The 24,045-nt window shown below is 29.7% G+C and overlaps 1 protein-coding gene across 1 annotated transcript; it reads right to left on the minus strand.

Moving 5' to 3' along the window:
• Positions 1-817: 817 nt before the first annotated feature.
• LOC129616674 (uncharacterized) lies at positions 818-5,797 on the minus strand. The gene has a single exon (XM_055532301.1). The coding sequence runs from the start codon at positions 5,795-5,797 to the stop codon at positions 818-820; it is 4,980 nt and encodes a 1,659-aa protein (XP_055388276.1).
• Between the last annotated feature and the right edge of the window lie 18,248 nt (positions 5,798-24,045).

Here is a 24,045-nt window from a genome sequence, read left to right on the forward strand (position 1 = left end):
TACAATCATGTTATTGTTGTGAACCTTGTATTCTTTGTTGTTGTTATTTTTTTCTTTTAGGAAATGAATATGTGCCTGTGACGTCACGACGGAACATTCTCCCGGCCTTGGCATCTGTGGCTGAAGATGACAAAACGATCTGTTGATGTTTTTCTAAAGTTATCCATGTTGTAATGATAATCGGTAAGTGTGTCATTTCCAATCGAAAATGCTTTAAACATAATTTCCATGTTCTAAGGCAGCATCCTTTTAGGTTTTTAGGTTCTAACATCTGTAAATAGAGAACGTAAAAGGATGGAAGGTTATAGCGCCTGAGCTCGCTTTCCGGAAATCCAGGATGTGGAATTGGGGAAGGAGAGAAAAAAAAAAAATAAATTAATAATTGAAAATTTTTGATCAAATCAAAAAAAAATTATTAATTAAATTTAAATATATATATATAGATATATTTAAGTGTAGATTCGAAAATATTGTATTAGGTGCAACTTGTAGTATTAAGTGTAGAGTCGCAAATTTTGTATTAGGTGTTCTCCTAGTATTAAGTGTAGGTTCACAAATTTTGTATTAGGTGTTCTCCTAGTATTAAGTGTAGGCCCGCAAATTTGATATAGTGTAGGTGCATAATTCCGATATAGTGTAGGTGTATAATTCTGATATAGTGTAGGTGTATAATTCTGATATAGTGTAGGTGTATAATTCTGATATAGTGTAGGTGCATAATTCTGATATAGTGTAGGTGCATAATTTCAATAAAGTGTAGGTGCATAGTTTACGTTCGCGAATTTTTTTTTGCGTACGATTAATCATTCTCGATTGATCAATGCGATGTTTCGGTTTCGTTCGCCCTTGAATGTATTGGTAGTAGGCAAATCTTCACTATTGAACGTTTTAGTGTCCCGTTCCTCGTCTTGATGGTAACTACTCGAACTAGTCCATCTGGACCGGGGTGAGTCTCGATGATGCGACCCATCAGCCACCTGCTTGGTGGCAAATTTTCATCTTTTAGGAGGACCAAGTCTCCCAATTGCATATTGTCATGTCTTTTAGTCCATTTTGGACGTTGTTGTAATCTGCACAAATATTCGCGGCTCCAACGGGTCCAAAAGGTTTGATACAGCTTTTGAAGCAGTTGCCATCTGTTCAGCCGATTTTCAGCAAGATCTAAGATTGAAGGTTCAGGTGGCGTAACAATTACGTCGCCAATCAAAAAATGCCCAGGTGTTAGAGCCGTATAATCTTCTGGATTTCTGCTGATCTCGCATAAAGGCCTAGAATTTAGACAGGCTTCAATTTGAGCTAGAACAGTTGTCAATTCTTCATAAGTTAATTTGATATTGCCGAGTACTCTCCTTAAGTGTTGCTTGGTAGATCGTACTCCAGCCTTCCACAAACCGCCGAAATGAGGTGAGCCCGGTGGTATAAAATGGAATGCCACACCTTCATTTTCGTGCGACTGCGCCAACTCTTCTTTTAATTGCTGTAGCATTTGTTTGTGTTGTCTGGCAATTTCCTTATTGGCCCCAACAAAATTAGTGCCGTTGTCACAGTAGATAGCTTGACATTTGCCACGTCTGCTGCTAAATCGTCTGTAAGCCGCGATGAAGCCTTCACTACTAAGATCCGTCACCAGTTCTATATGAATGGCCCTTACTGTGAGGCATATGAAAATTGCAATGTATGCCTTGTACATCCTAGGATTTTTACCTTTGTGAGTCTTGATTTCAAAGGGCCCGCAGTAGTCAACTCCAGTATGTGTGAATGGTCGTGCAGTCCTGACTCGAAAAGCTGGTAAATCACCCATTAATTGGGTTTGAACTGCCGCGCGCTGTTTGTAGCATGTTATACACTTATGTATCACTTGTCGAATCTGGTTTCTTGCGCCAATAATCCAATAGTTCCTATTTAACACATTCAACATAAGTTGGGCGCCACCATGTAAAGTTTCGCGATGAACCTTTTCCAACAATAGTCGCACAAAGGGACTTTTATCGGGAAGAATAATAGGAAATCTTTCATTGTAGTTTAATTCTGAGTGACGTAATCGACCCGCCATGCGCAATATTCCATTTTCGTCTAAAAAAGGGCTTAGTTTTGACAGACTATTATTTCCATTTATAACTTTTCGTTTTTGAAGCTGAAATATTTCATGCCCAAAATGATGCCCTTGAACAATGCGTATCCATGTAAATACACTTGCATTGAATTCTGTTGCTGTTATAGAACGGCCACCATGCTTGACTTTCTTAATAACATTCATAAATCTTTTCACATAGCTAGTTACTCGTATTAATTTCGTAAATGTTGAAAATCTATTTTGTAATCCTAGAATGTTGTTATCGTGATGATCGTTAGTGAGTGTACTGTAGCAAGTTGCTGATTTACGCACCTCTTCGTCGGTGCTCTCGCATGTGGTTGTATGAGGCCAAAATTGTTCAGGCATGCTCAACCATTCAGGTCCGCGCCACCATAAGTCCAGATTCGGCAGTTCTGAAGGTAGAACACCCCGCGAAGCACAGTCTGCTGGGTTCTGCTTTGACGGTACATGTCGCCATATATTCTTTCCTAATAAATGGTGGATCTCAGCAGTTCGATTTGCCACAAAAGTAGTCCATTTACTTGGATGCCCTTGAAGCCAGGCCAAAACAATCTGGGAATCTGTCCAGGCCCGTACCTCTGACCAGTTCGTAATTTTCAAAACGCAGATCATCCGTCTTATTAATTTTGCTAACAATGCTGCTCCACTCAGCTCTAGTTTTGGTAAAGAAATCGTCTTTATTGGAGCTACTTTTGACTTTGCCGCCACAAGACTAATTTGCCTGTTACCACTTTCGTTTGTGACTACCAAATAGACAACTGCCGCATACGCTTTAATTGAAGCATCGCAAAAACCATGTAGCTCCATTTTACATGCCGTCGAGGTGTAACTGAACCATCTAGTAATCTTGATCTTTTCTAATTCTATAAGACTGGATCTGTAGTTCTGCCACTCATCCTGTATTGGCCTTTCCAAATCATCGTCCCAGCCCGAACGAGACAGCCATAATTTCTGTATCATTATCTTGGCCAAAATGATACAGGGTGCCAGCCAACCAAGCGGATCGAACAACTTAGACACTTCTGATAGAACCGATCGCTTTGTCCATTTCGAGGCTCCATTCTCCAATTTGGTAATTCTATACGAGAAGTAGTCATTGGCTGGGTCCCATTGCACTCCTAGCGTCTTTACCGTTTCTGCATCCTCTATTTGCAAAGGCCATTCAATTTCTCGGTGCTCCTTAGGAACCGCTCGCAGTAATGGTGCCGCATTTGATGACCACTTACGTAATGAAAATCCACCCGAAGCCATCATGTTGATGAGTTGTTTCTGAAGTTGTAGTGCTTCTTCAAGTGAATCTGCGCCAGATAGCAAATCGTCAACATAAAAGGACTCTAATGTTGCTTGTGATGCCAAAGGATATCTGATCCTTTCATCTGTAGCCAGCTGCTGTAACACTCGCGTAGCTAAAAAGGGTGCGGATTTAGTGCCAAAAGTCACGGTAGTTAATTTATAATCACAAATAGGTTGTCTAGGTGATTCTCGCCAAACTATTCGCTGATAATTGGTGTGTTTAGGTGCAAGTTTGATTTGTCTATACATTTTTTCGAGATCGGCTGTAAAGGCAACTTTATATTTTCGAAATCGGAGCAAAAGAGTGGCCAGGTCGTCTTGGATGACTGGGCCCTTCATCATCTTGTCATTCAAGGATGAGCCGTTGGATGTGGGTCGCGACGCATCGAAAACAACTCTTAATTTCGTGGTGGAGCTACTCTCCTTGATGACACCGTGATGCGGTAAATAATTGGAAATGATCTTTTGACTTTCATTTCTCAACTCGATTGGTTCCACCCTTTGCATATGATTCATGTTGCTATATTCATTAATGCACTTGATATAATCCTCTTGGAGTTGTCGATTTTTGCAAAACTGTTTTTCCATACCAAAGAGTCTGGCAACTGCAATGTGTCTCGAACTTCCAATCTCAATTGGGTCTTCTTCTATGAATGGTAGCTCCACCTGGTATCGTCCATCTGCAGCTCTTGAATGTGTACTGCAAAAATGTTTCTCGCATGCTAGCTCCTCTTCAGTCATCATTTTATTTTCTGGTATTTCTTCAAGTTCCCAGAACCTCTTCAGAGTTTCATTTAAATCCGACTGCATATGGAAGTTGTTTATCATTATTGTTGGAACATCTTGTAGCTTTATAGTTCCGGACAGGATCCAGCCGAAAATCGTGTTCTGGGCAATCGGTGCGCCAAACGGACCCTTCCTTAAACCGTCTAATATTATTTGGCCAAAAACGTCAGCACCGATGAGCACGTCTATTTTTCCCATCTTGAAATATTCGGGGTCAGCTAAAGTTAATCCATTCAGGTGTGGCCACTCTTGCACGAAGATGTCTCGCTCTGGTAACAAGTTCGTCAATCTTTTAAGCACTAAACCCGACACCTGTACTCCTGTAGAGCCATTTGCACTTTCAATTATTACTTTGACCCTAGCCAATGATTGGCCAATATTTGTTTGTGATACACCGTGTATGTCAGCGACTATCCTCTCCTTCTTTAAACTTAAGCCTTGCACCAATGACTCTGTTATAAACGAACTTTGTGAGCCGGGATCAATCAGCGCCCTAGCTCTTTGATATCGGCCCGTAGTAGGTGAAACAACTCTGATATATGCCGTAGCTAGCAAGACCCGTTGTCTGGAATTGGCAGCCGTGCCGCATGTGTGGACGTTATGACTGCCGGGTACAAAGACTGGTGCCAAAGTGGACAACTCTGGCGCCACCGCTACCGCTTGCTGTGGAGTATGTGCGGCGTGGTGCGCATGTACTTGTGGTGTAGTTGTAACTTGCGATGAGGTTCGCTCTCCTTCATCCTCTCGGTGTAGTAATGTATGGTGACGTTTGTGACACCTGTAGCAGCTCTGCTGGCTTGGGCAAGTGGTCATCATGTGTCCAGGCTTCAAACAATTTATGCAAAGCCCCCTAGTTTTTACTGCCTCCAATCGCTTACTTTGACCCAATCTTGAAAAGGCCTTACACTTTCTTATCGTGTGTGCGGCTCGACAAAACGGACATGAAGCACCATTATTTGTTGACCCAGATGTAGCAACATGAAATGAAGTGCTGCCCCTGTTCCGGTTTGAGTCGTTCTGTACTTGACTCCTTGAACCTGCAAATAATTTTCTAGCTGCTATTGCCTCCAATGTGCGGAACCTTGTTTCTAAAAAGTTTTCAAGCTGTCGCCAAGTTGGTAGCTGCTTTTCGACGCTTATGTTTTGTTCCCAAAGCTGATGCGTTTCCATTGGTAGCTTCTGGACTATGAGGTACACTGTAATTGGATCCCAGCCTTCCACATCAATTTGTAGATTAGTGAGAGCTTGTAAGCATTCATTTGTTGTGTCTAAAAGCCTCCTCACTGCAATGGCTGATTCCTGGTGCACGATCGCCTGGCCAAGAAGCCGTTTCAATAGCGTGTTGACTAGCACCCGCTTGTTGTCGTAACGCTCCTTTAGCATGTTGAATGCAGCCATATAGTTGTCCTCTGTTACCTGAAAAGCTCTTAGCAATTGTTCGGGCTCCCCAGTAAGATGCAACTTTAGATATTGTAATTTCTGTACTGCTGGAAGAGTTTCGTTATTGTGAACCAGGGATCTAAAAAGGTCGTAAAAGGAAGGCCATTTCTGGTAATCACCATCAAATTTTGCCAGCGTTATCTTTGGCAGGTTTATCGCCACACTTGAAACCTCCTTTCTCATGCTTATGCTGTGGTTCGGATCCACTTTCAAGTCCGCCTCCCTATTAGGAAACCTGTCGACCATTTCAGCATCTATGGACTGATGACTAGTTTGAAAAAGCGTCTTTATTTCATTAAATACGCTGTTCTCGAGGTACGGACACTTCGCGCTCTCTGCGTTCCTATCTGTGTAAGAGGCCACCAGAATCTGTCGATGACGCTTCTTTATCTCATTATAAAGGGTCTCTATGTCGTTCAAAACTTCCTCATAACATCCCTTTGGTTTATTTTCTCTTTTGTCTCTAGAAAAATGTGTTACTATCTCCTCTATCAGGAATTTATCCGCCAATTGCAACTTAATTAACTTGTCCATGTTAATCCCTATGTATTTAATTTATTTAGTTATAAGGTTCCAAATCCGTACCAATTAGCTCCAAACAAATCAATTAAACAATTTAAACACTCAAAATAATATCTTTATTTTCAACTATATACATATATTTTGTCTAGTTTTGTTGAAATTACAACTATTTTATTAATTAATTAAAACTAGTGCCAAATAGTTCCTTAAATATTAATCTAATTCAATCTGAATCACAAAGTATTATTGCAAAGTACCACGCAAGTTCATAAAAAAAAATTCAATATATATTGTTCTCTCCTCTTTTTTTTCACTAAAACTTATTCTTCATTATGTCCACAAAAAGTAAAAAATTTGTCCCGAAAAATTGTTCCTTCCTTTGTTTTTTTTTTTTTTTTTTTTTTTAGCACTCAAGAAGAGGACAAAACGTATTATTAAAACAAAAATGTATTTCTATTTAAACCGCCCAAATTATTTTAGAAAAATTCAGTCAAATATGCCAGTAAAATTTGTTTTCAAAAAAAAACACTTATTTAAAATATTTTCATAAAGAAAGAAATTCTCGTAATCAAAATCTCCAATTTATTTTTTAAATCCAACTTGTATGCAATTTAAAAGAAATAATAGAAAAAATGGAACGAACTCACCATAATTTCTCTCCTCCTCCTTTCTAAGTCCAATCCTTATTTCCAATTGGCGCGAGTCGCGAGACCGATACCGATACCGAAACCGCTTTTCACTTCTACACTACAAATAAAAATTGTTCAAAGTTCTTTTTTTCCTTTTGTGTTCTACACTAAATATTATAGTTTTTATTTTTTTATTATTTTCTTGCACCACAAAGAAATTCCACCACTAGTCTCTTCAATATTTCAAACACTTCTTAAATTTCGCACCAATAGTTTGCAGTTTGTTATGTGTTTTTCAGTTTGTTTCACTAAATCTTCTTCGTTCTTTAATTTAAACTTAGTTTTCCTTTTGCACACTATACTACTTTTATTCTAGTTTTTTTTTTTCTTAAATCCAAATTTTTTGTGTTTCTTTTCTTTTTTTTAATGCCGCGAATTTTCAATATAAATCCGGCTCGAAGGACCAAAAAATGTTAGACGGCGATTTGCGCTAACATTTTATGCAAAAACCACTAAAATTTTATTATTGCCTCTTTTTAACGCAATTATTATTTTTTCCTTTTTTTTTTTATAAGATAATTATAAGAAAACAACTTCACTTTTGTTTTTTTTTCTCTGCAATTCATGTACTAACAATTTATTAAATTTTACAAATTAACAAATTAACAAAATTTAATTTTCTTTTAATATGACTTTATATAAACCAAGTATATTACAATTTCGACATAAATTCAAAATGGATAAGTTCGATGCGACGGTTTTTCTAATACTGGCTTGTTGATCTGGAATTTTCCATTCTATTTATAGATCCAGAAAAATTTTATCCAAACTGTTGTGCAACGGTGATACACCTAGCCAGTCCCACTTTTTTGGTTGATAACGTTTTCGTGTATATAAAACAGATGACGCAGTTCACTGAACTTGAAAATACAATGTAATTTTATATACACTGCGCCTTGATTTGTTGTTGTAAACACTCTATATTATTATGTATATACAATATTTCCCCTTTTCATATTTTTCATTTCATTCGCTCGTTCTTTTTTATTTCACTCCACCACACTTGACAAATAGCTGATATAATTTATTTTTGATCGATTTTGCCTTGCGGCAACACCGATCAAACTGAACGAAAACTATTGAACGAATCTTTTTTGTCTGCAAATGTCAATATTTGATTTACAAAACATAAACAAGTGAAATGTGGTGTAGTGTTTTTTTTGTGGATATATTTTGTTTTAAAATTTAGAAAAAAGAATGGAACAAAAGTTCCTCAAATATTAAAATTTAATATAAAACAACAACGAGACCAACCACGAAAGAAGGACTGACTGCGCTGGACCAAAATACTCAGGACTAAAGCGATTGCAAACCTGCAATATATTCAACAGGTAAGTTGAAGTTTCTTTTATATATGATCAAATATATGTATGTTATGTGCTTTAATTAGCTTCAATTTTAGGTTGAGATGAAAACTTGCGCAGTTGGATGCATATTGAATTCATCAGATAAGTACAATCATGTTATTGTTGTGAACCTTGTATTCTTTGTTGTTGTTATTTTTTTCTTTTAGGAAATGAATATGTGCCTGTGACGTCACGACGGAACAAACATTTTTTCCCGTCTCCACCCCTTCTCAACTTATCGCATCTTGAAATTTGTAAAATTTGAATTTTTGACGCTTTATATTTTAAAAACCACAAGCTTTTTTAAATTTCTATAAACGCAAAAAACCAACGGTAAATTCCATGACACTAAAAAGTATCTTTATTTTTCTTAGCTCATGCAATTAACCATTAAAATTGAGCATTATGTTAACCCCTCTTTATATTAATTTTTGCTTTATTTCAAAGACTGCATAAATCGCTCATCCTAAATATAATATGCAATCGTTTCGTTTATGAATGAAAATATTTTTAATAGTGTGGGAGGTGTACATAGACTGTATTTAAAAGCATTATTTTCACTTGTTGAAGAGAAAAGTGCTACAATAAAAACCATTGGTTTGGCCCAACTTTATTATTGTATATATTTTAAAATTGCATTTTCTAATAATTTGCTAACATACTTAGTTTCTCTCTATATAGTTTCTATATAGTTGCTAGTTACTTAGTTTCTCTAACAAGAAAATGAGTATTAAGTGAATGTACCTAAAGCGGTCTTAAATGTTTTTAATCATTTTTCTAACTCTGAAGAAAAACCATAGAACCACAATAATAAAAAATATATTTTTTCTTAAATTTTAGGTGAAATTACAACATTCTCTGAAAAAATTGAACTATTCATGCTCCACAAAAACTAAATAATAAATTCAAAATTATATCGGAAGCGCTGTGGACTCGAAAATCAACTTAATTGTAAAAAAATAATTTAAAAACCTATTTAATTTTGATTTGTAACTTAATGTAAATTTTTTTAGAAGAAAATTATATGCATGGGACCGAATTATTGCCGTTTACCTAAATATAATTGGAACAAACGATGAAAATATTCAAATATCAACAATAAAATTGATAATTTTGAAACGTATTCATTCATCATTTCATTGTCTCAAATAAATTCCAAACTTCATAATGTTGCAAAATGTAAAAACAAACTAGTTTTATAAAATTTCTCAATGAAACCTTAAAACTTTACATTAATAAGCGTAAATGCATAATATGTAGGGTATTTCTGACAAATTTATATTTTAAAAACTTTAAAATCATTATGATCATTAAAATTGTAATGATTTTTTCATTTAATTTTGTTTATTTAATTTATACTAAAGATGAAAATTACAGTACAACTTTGTACTGTAATTTCTTGCTTTTCTGGGCCCCTAGAGAGAGGCAAAACACTAATTCTTGCTTTTTTTCTGTTAATAGTGTTAATATAATTTTGATTTAATAAAAATATTTCACCTATTTTCTTATTTTTATGTTTAAATACAATGTAGGCAAAATTTGGGTTCGAACTCATTCACTACAATACAACCGAAACTTTAAATAGCAAACCCAAATTTCATTAAATTTCATTAAAAAAAAAAAAATTATTGCATACAAAAAAAAAATTTTTTTTTCAAAATGTAAAATTTGGATTTGAACTGAGGTCCCCATATTTCATATTATAAGGCAAAATTTTAAAATTCTTAAAGATTAAGACCTAAATCCGGACATAGGGTGGACAAGACACTGTTCCTAGCCTTGGGAATAATATTGCGGTTTCAAGGGAATATACATGGAAAACGTTTCAACAACTTAATCTAACCTAACACATAAACTAAACCTAATATTGATTCCCATTACACACCCCAAACTAAACCCTACCCGACTTGAATATAAACAAAATCTATAATTTAATCGCGCAATTTTAGTATAAATATATTCAAGAAAATTTTTATTTTTAAATATTAATGAGGATATTTTTTTTTTTTCATGAAAATTAAAAATTGCTTTTCAATTCAAAATCAGAATGAACATCATAAGTCAAAATTATAATTTCAATCAAAAATATTGTACATATTATAAAAATAATCAGAATTGAATCAAAATTTTAAAATTAATAACAAAATAGCTAAAATTACACCAATTAATGTGAAGGAATTTAAGAAAAAATTAATGGAATAAGTTCTTACCATAAAGCTGCAAATAACAACTAGAAGAATGAAAATTTTCGGAATGTTTTACTGAACTTTTTTGAACAATAACAACAATATTAAGAGATTTACATCGGGAATCAATTTTCGAAACATTTTTAATACCAAAGAGAAGACATGTATTGTACACGGAGTTTGAAATATGTATTTTTATAGAAAAAATGTTGGAACAACTCAAATTAAACAAAGCTAAGAATCTGGACCAGAAAAACTGCTTCTAAGTTTATTGTATAAGGTAAACAGCTGTATTTTCGACCAATTTTTCACACTTCTGACTAAAACACACCTTACTTTGATTTTCCTTTATTACATCATTGGTTTCGATCGGTTTAAACAAATTTTTAGATAAAATTTTTAATTTTTTATTCAGTTTGTTTCTATTTTGATCTTTTTAGTGTACCTAATTCAGTCCGTAAACAAGCTATAATATAAACTTATGGAGAAGAATATTATGGAAAAGAATATTATCCTATTATAGACACGAATCAACAAATTATTATGGACATGTTTACAGAACTTCTACACCTTTGAAGATAGAAAGCTGAAATTTTATACGAACATGCAAATTTTTGATACCATTTTTCTTCTACATCGTACCTTACAGGAGTCTGAAATTTTAGCAGCTCTTAGATATTCATAAATATTTTATTTCGTTAGAAGAACATTTTTTCCCGTCTCCACCCCTTCTCAACTTATCGCATCTTGAAATTTGTAAAATTTGAATTTTTGACGCCTTATATTTTAAAAACCACAAGCTTTTTTAAATTTCTATAAACGCAAAAAACCAACGGTAAATTCCATGACACTAAAAAGTATCTTTATTTTTCTTAGCTCATGCAATTAACCATTAAAATTGAGCATTATGTTAACCCCTCTTTATATTAATTTTTGCTTTATTTCAAAGACTGCATAAATCGCTCATCCTAATGAATATGAATGAAAATATTTTTAATAGTGTGGGAGGTGTACATAGACTGTATTTAAAAGCATTATTTTCACTTGTTGAAGAGAAAAGTGCTACAACTTTATTATTGTATATATTTTAAAATTGCATTTTCTAATAATTTGCTAACATACTTAGTTTCTCTCTATATAGTTTCTATATAGTTGCTAGTTACTTAGTTTCTCTAACAAGAAAATGAGTATTAAGTGAATGTACCTAAAGCGGTCTTAAATGTTTTTAATCATTTTTCTAACTCTGAAGAAAAACCATAGAACCACAATAATAAAAAATATATTTTTTCTTAAATTTTAGGTGAAATTACAACATTCTCTGAAAAAATTGAACTATTCATGCTCCACAAAAACTAAATAATAAATTCAAAATTATATCGGAAGCGCTGTGGACTCGAAAATCAACTTAATTGTAAAAAAATAATTTAAAAACCTATTTAATTTTGATTTGTAACTTAATGTAAATTTTTTTAGAAGAAAATTATATGCATGGGACCGAATTATTGCCGTTTACCTAAATATAATTGGAACAAACGATGAAAATATTCAAATATCAACAATAAAATTGATAATTTTGAAACGTATTCATTCATCATTTCATTGTCTCAAATAAATTCCAAACTTCATAATGTTGCAAAATGTAAAAACAAACTAGTTTTATAAAATTTCACAATGAAACCTTAAAACTTTACATTAATAAGCGTAAATGCATAATATGTAGGGTATTTCTGACAAATTTATATTTTAAAAACTTTAAAATCATTATGATCATTAAAATTGTAATGATTTTTTCATTTAATTTTGTTTATTTAATTTATACTAAATATGAAAATTACAGTACAACTTTGTACTGTAATTTCTTGCTTTTCTGGGCCCCTAGAGAGAGGCAAAACCCTAATTTTTGCTTTTTTCTCAGTTTGTTTCTATTTTGATCTTTTTAGTGTACCTAATTCAGTCCGTAAACAAGCTATAATATAAACTTATGGAGAAGAATATTATGGAAAAGAATATTATTCTATTATAGACACGAATCAACAAATTATTATGGACATGTTTACAGAACTTCTACACCTTTGAAGATAGAAAGCTGAAATTTTATACGAACATGCAAATTTTTGATACCATTTTTCTTCTACGTCGTACCTTACAGGAGTGTGAAATTTTATATATTTATAAATATTTTATTTCGTTAGAAGAACATTTTTTCCCATCTCCACCCTTTCTCAAGTTATCGCATCTTGAAATTTGTAAAATTTGAATTTTTGACGTATTATATTTTAAAAACCTCAAGCTTTTTTAAATTTCTTTTTACTTTTTTTTTTAAAAAGTATCTTTATTTTTCTTAGCTCATGCAATTAACCCTTAAAATTGAGCATTATGTTAACCCCTCTTTATATTAATTTTTGCTTTATTTCAAAGACTGCATAAATCGCTCATCCTAAATATAATATGCAATCGTTTCGTTTATGAATGAAAATAATTTTAATAGTGTGGGAGGTGTACATAGACTGTATTTAAAAGCAGTATTTTCACTTGTTGAAGAGAAAAGTGCTACAATAAAAACCATTGGTTTGGCCCAACTTTATTATTGTATATATTTTAAAATTGCATTTTCTAATAATTTGCTAACATACTTAGTTTCTCTTTATATAAAACTATTTCCTCAAAAAAGGAATAACAAGAAAATGAGTATTAAGTGAATGTACCTAAAGCGGTCTTAAATGTTTTTAATCATTGTTCTAACTCTGAAGAAAAACCATAGAACCACAATAATAAAAAATATATTTTTTCTTAAATTTTAGGTGAAATTACAACATTCTCTGAAAAAATTGAACTATTCATGCTCCACAAAAACTAAATAATAAATTCAAAATTATATCGGAAGCGCTGTGGACTCGAAAATCAACTTAATTGTAAAAAAATAATTTAAAAACCTATTTAATTTTGATTTGTAACTTAATGTAAATTTTTTTAGAAGCAAATTATATGCATGGGACCGAATTATTGCCGTTTACCTAAATATAATTGGAACAAACGATGAAAATATTCACATATCAACAATAAAATTGATAATTTTGAAAAATATTCATTCATCATTTCATTGTCTCAAATAAATTCCAAACTTCATAATGTTGCAAAATGTAAAAACAAACTAGTTTTATAAAATTTCACAATGAAACCTTAAAACTTTACATTAATAAGCGTAAATGCATAATATGTAGGGTATTTCTGACAAATTTATATTTTAAAAACTTTAAAATCATTATGATCATTAAAATTGTAATGATTTTTTCATTTAATTTTGTTTATTTAATTTATACTAAATATGAAAATTACAGTACAACTTTGTACTGTAATTTCTTGCTTTTCTGGGCCCCTAGAGAGAGGCAAAACCCTAATTTTTGCTTTTTTCTGTTAATAGTGTTAATATAATTTTGATTTAATAAAAATATTTCACCTATTTTCTTATTTTTATGTTTAAATACAATGAAGGCAAAATTTGTGTTCGAATTCATTCACTACAATACAACCGAAATTTTAAATAGCAAACCCAAATTTCATTAAATTTCATTAAAAAAAAAAAATTATTGCATACAAAAAAAAAAATTTTTTTTCAAAATGTAAAATTTGGATTTGAACTGAGGTCCCCATATTTCATATTATAAGGCAAAATTTTAAAATTCTTAAAGATTAAGACCTAAATCCGGACATAGGGTGGACAAGACACTGTTCCTAGCCTTGGGAATAATATTGCGGTTTCAAGGGAATATACATGGAAAACGTTTCAACAACTTAATCTAACCTAACACATAAACTAAACCTAATATTGATTCCCATTACACACCCCAAACTAAACCCTACCCGACTTGAATATAAACAAAATCTATAATTTAATCGCGCAATTTTAGTATAAATATATTCAAGAAAATTTTTATTTTTAAATATTAATGAGGATATTTTTTTTTTCATGAAAATTAAAAATTGCTTTTCAATTCAAAATCAGAATGAACATCATAAGTCAAAATTATAATTTCAATCAAAAATATTGTACATATTAAAAAAATAATCAGAATTGAATCAAAATTTTAAAATTAATAACAAAATAGCTAAAATTACACTAATTAATGTGAAGGAATTTAAGAAAAAATTAATGGAATAAGTTCTTACCATAAAGCTGCAAATACGTATAACAACTAGAAGAATGAAAATTTTCGGAATGTTTTACTGAACTTTTTTCAACAATAACAACAATATTAAGAGATTTACATCGGGAATCAATTTTCGAAACATTTTTAATACCAAAGAGAAGACATGTATTGTACACGGAGTTTGAAATATGTATTTTTATAGAAAAAATGTTGGAACAACTCAAATTAAACAAAGCTAAGAATCTGGACCAGAAAAACTGCTTCTAAGTTTATTGTATAATGTAAACAGCTGTATTTTCGACCAATTTTTCACACCTCTGACTAAAACACACCTTACTTTGATTTTCCTTTATTACATCATTGGTTTCGATCGGTTTAAACAAATTTTTAGATAAAATTTTTAATTTTTTATTCAGTTTGTTTCTATTTTGATCTTTTTAGTGTACCTAATTCAGTCCGTAAACAAGCTATAATATAAACTTATGGAGAAGAATATTATGGAAAAGAATATTATTCTATTATAGACACGAATCAACAAATTATTATGGACATGTTTACAGAACTTCTACACCTTTGAAGATAGAAAGCTGAAATTTTATACGAACATGCAAATTTTTGATACCATTTTTCTTCTACGTCGTACCTTACAGGAGTGTGAAATTTTATATATTTATAAATATTTTATTTCGTTAGAAGAACATTTTTTCCCATCTCCACCCTTTCTCAAGTTATCGCATCTTGAAATTTGTAAAATTTGAATTTTTGACGACTTATATTTTAAAAACCTCAAGCTTTTTTAAATTTCTATAAACGCAAAAAACCAACGGTAAATTCCATGACACTAAAAAGTATCTTTATTTTTCTTAGCTCATGCAATTAACCCTTAAAATTGAGCATTATGTTAACCCCTCTTTATATTAATTTTTGCTTTATTTCAAAGACTGCATAAATCGCTCATCCTAAATATAATATGCAATCGTTTCGTTTATGAATGAAAATAATTTTAATAGTGTGGGAGGTGTACATAGACTGTATTTAAAAGCAGTATTTTCACTTGTTGAAGAGAAAAGTGCTACAATAAAAACCATTGGTTTGGCCCAACTTTATTATTGTATATATTTTAAAATTGCATTTTCTAATAATTTGCTAACATACTTAGTTTCTCTTTATATAAAACTATTTCCTCAAAAAAGGAATAACAAGAAAATGAGTATTACGAAAATGAGTATTAAGTGAATGTACCTAAAGCGGTCTTAAATGTTTTTAATCATTGTTCTAACTCTGAAGAAAAACCATAGAACCACAATAATAAAAAATATATTTTTTCTTAAATTTTAGGTGAAATTACAACATTCTCTGAAAAAATTGAACTATTCATGCTCCACAAAAACTAAATAATAAATTCAAAATTATATCGGAAGCGCTGTGGACTCGAAAATCAACTTAATTGTAAAAAAATAATTTAAAAACCTATTTAATTTTGATTTGTAACTTAATGTAAATTTTTTTAGAAGCAAATTATATGCATGGGACCGAATTATTGCCGTTTACCTAAATATAATTGGAACAAACGATGAAAATATTCACATATCAACAATAAAATTGATAATTTTGAAAAATATTCATTCATCATTTCATTGTCTCAAATAAATTCCAAACTTCATAATGTTGCAAAATGTAAAAACAAACTAGTTTTATAAAATTTCACAATGAAACCTTAAAACTTTACATTAATATGCATAATATGTAGGGTATTTCTGACAAATTTATATTTTAAAAACTTTAAAATCATTATGATCATTAAAATTGTAATGATTTTTTCATTTAATTTTGTTTATTTAACTTTATACTAAATATGAAAATTACAGTACAACTTTGTACTGTAATTTCTTGCTTTTCTGGGCCCCTAGAGAGAGGCAAAACCCTAATTTTTGCTTTTTCTGTTAATAGTGTTAATATAATTTTGATTTAATAAAAATATTTCACCTATTTTCTTATTTTTATGTTTAAATACAATGAAGGCAAAATTTGTGTTCGAACTCATTCACTACAATACAACCGAAACTTTAAATAGCAAACCCAAATTTCATTAAATTTCATTAAAAAAAAAATTATTGCATACAAAAAAAAAAATTTTTTTTTCAAAATGTAAAATTTGGATTTGAACTGAGGTCCCCATATTTCATATTATAAGGCAAAATTTTAAAATTCTTAAAGATTAAGACCTAAATCCGGGACATAGGGTGGACAAGACACTGTTCCTAGCCTTGGGAATAATATTGCGGTTTCAAGGGAATATACATGGAAAACGTTTCAACAACTTAATCTAACCTAACACATAAACTAAACCTAATATTGATTCCCATTACACACCCCCAAACTAAACCCTACCCGACTTGAATATAAACAAAATCTATAATTTAATCGCGCAATTTTAGTATAAATATATTCAAGAAAATTTTTATTTTTAAATATTAATGAGGATATTTTTTTTTTCATGAAAATTAAAAATTGCTTTTCAATTCAAAATCAGAATGAACATCATAAGTCAAAATTATAATTTCAATCAAAAATATTGTACATATTAAAAAAATAATCAGAATTGAATCAAAATTTAAAATTAATAACAAAATAGCTAAAATTACACTAATTAATGTGAAGGAATTTAAGAAAAAATTAATGGAATAAGTTCTTACCATAAAGCTGCAAATAACAACTAGAAGAATGAAAATTTTCGGATATTTTACTGAACTTTTTTCAACAATAACAACAATATTAAGAGATTTACATCGGGAATCAATTTTCAAAACATTTTTAATACCAAAAAGAAGACAAGTATTGTACAAGGAGTTTGAAATATGTATTTTTGTAGAAAAAATGTTGGAAGAACTCAAATTAAACAAATCTAAGAATCTGGACTAGAAAAACTGCTTCTAAGTTTATTGTATAAGGTAAACAGCTGTATTTTCGACCAATTTTTCACACCTCTGACTAAAACACACCTTACTTTGATTTTCCTTTATTACTACATTGGTTTCGATCGGTTTAAACAAATTTTTAGATAAAATTTTTAATTTTTTATTCAGTTTGTTTCTATTTTGATCTTTTTAGTGTACCTAATTCAGTCCGTAAACAAGCTATAATATAAAACTTATGGAGAAGAATATTATGGAAAAGAATATTATCCTATTATAGACACGAATCAACAAATTATTATGGACATGTTTACAGAACTTCTATACCTTTGAAGATAGAAAGCTGAAATTTTATACGAACATGCAAATTTTTGATACCATTTTTCTTCTACATCGTACCTTACAGGAGTCCTGAAATTTTAGCAGCTCTTAGATATTCATAAATATTTTTATTTCGTTAGAAGAACATTTTTTCCCGTCTCCACCCCTTCTCAACTTATCGCATCTTGAAATTTGTAAAATTTGAATTTTTGACGCCTTATATTTTTAAAAACAACAAGCTTTTTTAAATTTCTATAAACACAAAAAACTAACGGTAAATTCCATGACACTAAAAAGTATTTTTATTTTTCTTAGCTCATGCAATTAACCCTTAAAATTGAGCATTATGTTAACCCCTCTTTATACGAGTATTAATTTTTTGCTTTATTTCAAAGACTGCATAAATCGCTCATCCTAAATATAATATGCAATCGTTTCGTTTATGAATGAAAATAATTTTAATAGTGTGGGAGGTGTACATAGACTGTATTTAAAAGCAGTATTTTCACTTGTTGAAGAGAAAAGTGCTACAATAAAAAACCATTGGTTTGGCCCAACTTTATTATTGTATATATTATTTAAAATTGCATTTTCTAATAATTTGCTAACATACTTAGTTTCTCTCTATATAAAACTATTTCCTCAAAAAGGAATAACAAGAAAATGAGTATTAAGTGAATGTACCTAAAGCGGTCTTAAATGTTTTTAATCATTGTTCTAACTCTGAAGAAAAAACCATAGAACCACAATAATAAAAAATATATTTTTTCTTAAATTTTAGGTGAAATTACAACATTCTCTGAAAAAATTTAACTATTCATGCTCCACAAAAACTAAATAATAAATTCAAAATTATATCGGAAGCGCTGTGGACTCGAAAATCAACTTAATTGTAAAAAAATAATTTAAAAACCTATTTAATTTTGATTTGTAACTTAATGTAAATTTTTTTAGAAGCAAATTATATGCATGGGACCGAATTATTGCCGTTTACCTAAATATAATTGGAACAAACGATGAAAATATTCACATATCAACAATAAAATTGATAATTTTGAAAAATATTCATTCATCATTTCATTGTCTCAAATAAATTCCAAACTTCATAATGTTGCAAAATGTAAAAACAAACTAGTTTTATAAAATTTCACAATGAAACCTTAAAACTTTACATTAATAAGCGTAAATGCATAATATGTAGGGTATTTCTGACAAATTTATATTTGAAAAACTTTAAAATCATTATGATCATTAAAATTGTAATGATTTTTTCATTTAATTTTGTTTATTTAATTTATACTAAAGATGAAAATTACAGTACAACTTTGTACTGTAATTTCTTGCTTTTCTGGGCCCCTAGAGAGAGGCAAAACACTAATTTTTGCTTTTTTCTGTTAATAGTGTTAATATAATTTTGATTTAATAAAAATATTTCACCTATTTTCTTATTTTTATGTTTAAATACAATGTAGGCAAAATTTGTGTTCGAACTCATTCACTACAATACAACCGAAACTTTAAATAGCAAACCCAAATTTCATTAAATTTCATTAAAAAAAAAAAAATTATTGCATACAAAAAAAAATTTTTTTTTTCAAAATGTAAAATTTGGATTTGAACTGAGGTCCCCATATTTCATATTATAAGGCAAAATTTTAAAATTCTTAAAGATTAAGACCTAAATCCGGACATAGAGTGGACAAGACACTGTTCCTAGCCTTGGAAATAATATTGCGGTTTCAAGGGAATATACATGGAAAACGTTTCAACAACTTAATCTAACCTAACACATAAACTAAACCTAATATTGATTCCCATTACACACCCCAAACTAAACCCTACCCGACTTGAATATAAACAAAATCTATAATTTAATCGCGCAATTTTAGTATAAATATATTCAAGAAAATTTTTATTTTTAAATATTAATGAGGATATTTTTTTTTTCATGAAAATTAAAAATTGCTTTTCAATTCAAAATCAGAATGAACATCATAAGTCAAAATTATAATTTCAATCAAAAATATTGTACATATTAAAAAAATAATCAGAATTGAATCAAAATTTTAAAATTAATAACAAAATAGCTAAAATTACACTAATTAATGTGAAGGAATTTAAGAAAAAATTAATGGAATAAGTTCTTACCATAAAGCTGCAAATAACAACTAGAAGAATGAAAATTTTCGGATATTTTACTGAACTTTTTTCAACAATAACAACAATATTAAGAGATTTACATCGGGAATCAATTTTCAAAACATTTTTAATACCAAAAAGAAGACAAGTATTGTACAAGGAGTTTGAAATATGTATTTTTGTAGAAAAAATGTTGGAAGAACTCAAATTAAACAAATCTAAGAATCTGGACTAGAAAAACTGCTTCTAAGTTTATTGTATAAGGTAAACAGCTGTATTTTCGACCAATTTTTCACACCTCTGACTAAAACACACCTTACTTTGATTTTCCTTTATTACTACATTGGTTTCGATCGGCTTAAACAAATTTTTAGATAAAATTTTTAATTTTTTATTCAGTTTGTTTCTATTTTGATCTTTTTAGTGTACCTAATTCAGTCCGTAAACAAGCTATAATATAAACTTATGGAGAAGAATATTATGGAAAAGAATATTATCCTATTATAGACACGAATCAACAAATTATTATGGACATGTTTACAGAACTTCTATACCTTTGAAGATAGAAAGCTGAAATTTTATACGAACATGCAAATTTTTGATACCATTTTTCTTCTACATCGTACCTTACAGGAGTCTGAAATTTTAGCAGCTCTTAGATATTCATAAATATTTTATTTCGTTAGAAGAACATTTTTTCCCGTCTCCACCCCTTCTCAACTTATCGCATCTTGAAATTTGTAAAATTTGAATTTTTGACGCCTTATATTTTAAAAACAACAAGCTTTTTTAAATTTCTATAAACACAAAAAACTAACGGTAAATTCCATGACACTAAAAAGTATTTTTATTTTTCTTAGCTCATGCAATTAACCCTTAAAATTGAGCATTATGTTAACCCCTCTTTATACGAGTATTAATTTTTGCTTTATTTCAAAGACTGCATAAATCGCTCATCCTAAATATAATATGCAATCGTTTCGTTTATGAATGAAAATAATTTTAATAGTGTGGGAGGTGTACATAGACTGTATTTAAAAGCAGTATTTTCACTTGTTGAAGAGAAAAGTGCTACAATAAAAACCATTGGTTTGGCCCAACTTTATTATTGTATATATTATTTAAAATTGCATTTTCTAATAATTTGCTAACATACTTAGTTTCTCTCTATATAAAACTATTTCCTCAAAAAAGGAATAACAAGAAAATGAGTATTAAGTGAATGTACCTAAAGCGGTCTTAAATGTTTTTAATCATTGTTCTAACTCTGAAGAAAAACCATAGAACCACAATAATAAAAAATATATTTTTTCTTAAATTTTAGGTGAAATTACAACATTCTCTGAAAAAATTTAACTATTCATGCTCCACAAAAACTAAATAATAAATTCAAAATTATATCGGAAGCGCTGTGGACTCGAAAATCAACTTAATTGTAAAAAAATAATTTAAAAACCTATTTAATTTTGATTTGTAACTTAATGTAAATTTTTTTAGAAGCAAATTATATGCATGGGACCGAATTATTGCCGTTTACCTAAATATAATTGGAACAAACGATGAAAATATTCACATATCAACAATAAAATTGATAATTTTGAAAAATATTCATTCATCATTTCATTGTCTCAAATAAATTCCAAACTTCATAATGTTGCAAAATGTAAAAACAAACTAGTTTTATAAAATTTCACAATGAAACCTTAAAACTTTACATTAATAAGCGTAAATGCATAATATGTAGGGTATTTCTGACAAATTTATATTTTAAAAACTTTAAAATCATTATGATCATTAAAATTGTAATGATTTTTTCATTTAATTTTGTTTATTTAATTTATACTAAAGATGAAAATTACAGTACAACTTTGTACTGTAATTTCTTGCTTTTTCTGGGCCCCTAGAGAGAGGCAAAACACTAATTTTTGCTTTTTTCTGTTAATAGTGTTAATATAATTTTGATTTAATAAAAATATTTCACCTATTTTCTTATTTTTATGTTTAAATACAATGTAGGCAAAATTTGTGTTCGAACTCATTCACTACAATACAACCGAAACTTTAAATAGCAAACCCAAATTTCATTAAATTTCATTAAAAAAAAAAAAAATTATTGCATACAAAAAAAAATTTTTTTTTTCAAAATGTAAAATTTGGATTTGAACTGAGGTCCCCATATTTCATATTATAAGGCAAAATTTTAAAATTCTTAAAGATTAAGACCTAAATCCGGACATAGAGTGGACAAGACACTGTTCCTAGCCTTGGAAATAATATTGCGGTTTCAAGGGAATATACATGGAAAACGTTTCAACAACTTAATCTAACCTAACACATAAACTAAACCTAATATTGATTCCCATTACACACCCTAAACTAAACCCTACCCCGACTTGAATATAAACAAAATCTATAATTTAATCGCGCAATTTTAGTATAAATATATTCAAGAAAATTTTTATTTTTAAATATTAATGAGGATATTTTTTTTTTTTTTTATGAAAATTAAAAATTGCTTTTCAATTCAAAATCAGAATGAACATCATAAGTCAAAATTATAATTTCAATCAAAAATATTGTACATATTATAAAAATAATCAGAATTGAATCAAAATTTTAAAATTAATAACAAAATAGCTAAAATTACGCTAATTAATGTGAAGGAATTTAAGAAAAAATTAATGGAATAAGTTCTTACCATAAAGCTGCAAATAACAACTAGAAGAATGAAAATTTTCGGAATGTTTTACTGAACTTTTTGAACAATAACAACAATATTAAGAGATTTACATCGGGAATCAATTTTCAAAACATTTTTAATACCAAAAAGAAGACATGTATTGTACACGGAGTTTGAAATATGTATTTTTATAGAAAAAATGTTGGAACAACTCAAATTAAACAAAGCTAAGAATCTGGACCAGAAAAACTGCTTCTAAGTTTATTTTATAAGGTAAACAGCTGTATTTTCGACCAATTTTTCACACTTCTGACTAAAACACACCTTACTTTGACTTTCCTTTATTACTACATTGGTTTCGATCGGTTTAAACAAATTTTTAGATAAAATTTTTAATTTTTTATTCAGTTTGTTTCTATTTTGATCTTTTTAGTGTACCTAATTCAGTCCGTAAACAAGCTATAATATAAACTTATGGAGAAGAATATTATGGAAAAGAATATTATCCTATTATAGACACGAATCAACAAATTATTATGACATGTTTACAAAACTTCTACACCTTTGAAGATAGAAAGCTGAAATTTTATACGAACATGGATCTTTACTAGAATCTTATTTCTGTAGAAGGAAATTTTTACCTATTTCTCCCTCCCTAGAAGTTATACCCCCCTAAAACCCTAAAGATGCCATTTTTTAACTATTTATTGCCGTGAAACCATAATCATTTTTCAAATTTTGTAAAAGCAGAAAAATAGTGGCTGGCTTCCTCTATTGCTGCATAATATTTCTGAAATGGCCGTTAAAATTTACCGTTATCTAAAATCCGTTTTTCCCAAATTTTTGATACCATTTTTCTTCTACGTCGTACCTTACAGGAGTGTGAAATTTTAGCAGCTCTTAGATATTTATAAATATTTTATTTCGTTAGAAGAACATTTTTTCCCATCTCCACCCTTTCTCAAGTTATCGCATCTTGAAATTTGTAAAATTTGAATTTTTGACGCCTTATATTTTAAAAACAACAAGCTTTTTTAAATTTCTATAAACACAAAAAACTAACGGTAAATTCCATGACACTAAAAAGTATTTTTATTTTTCTTAGCTCATGCAATTAACCCTTAAAATTGAGCATTATGTTAACCCCTCTTTATACGAGTATTAATTTTTGCTTTATTTCAAAGACTGCATAAATCGCTCATCCTAAATATAATATGCAATCGTTTCGTTTATGAATGAAAATAATTTTAATAGTGTGGGAGGTGTACATAGACTGTATTTAAAAGCAGTATTTTCACTTGTTGAAGAGAAAAGTGCTACAATAAAAAACCATTGGTTTGGCCCAACTTTATTATTGTATATATTATTTAAAATTGCATTTTCTAATAATTTGCTAACATACTTAGTTTCTCTCTATATAAAACTATTTCCTCAAAAAAGGAATAACAAGAAAATGAGTATTAAGTGAATGTACCTAAAGCGGTC

The sequence above is a fragment of the Condylostylus longicornis genome, unplaced genomic scaffold (genome assembly GCF_029603195.1).
Source record: "Condylostylus longicornis isolate FDR11 unplaced genomic scaffold, ASM2960319v2 ptg000280l, whole genome shotgun sequence".
Lineage (NCBI taxonomy): Eukaryota > Metazoa > Arthropoda > Insecta > Diptera > Dolichopodidae > Condylostylus > Condylostylus longicornis.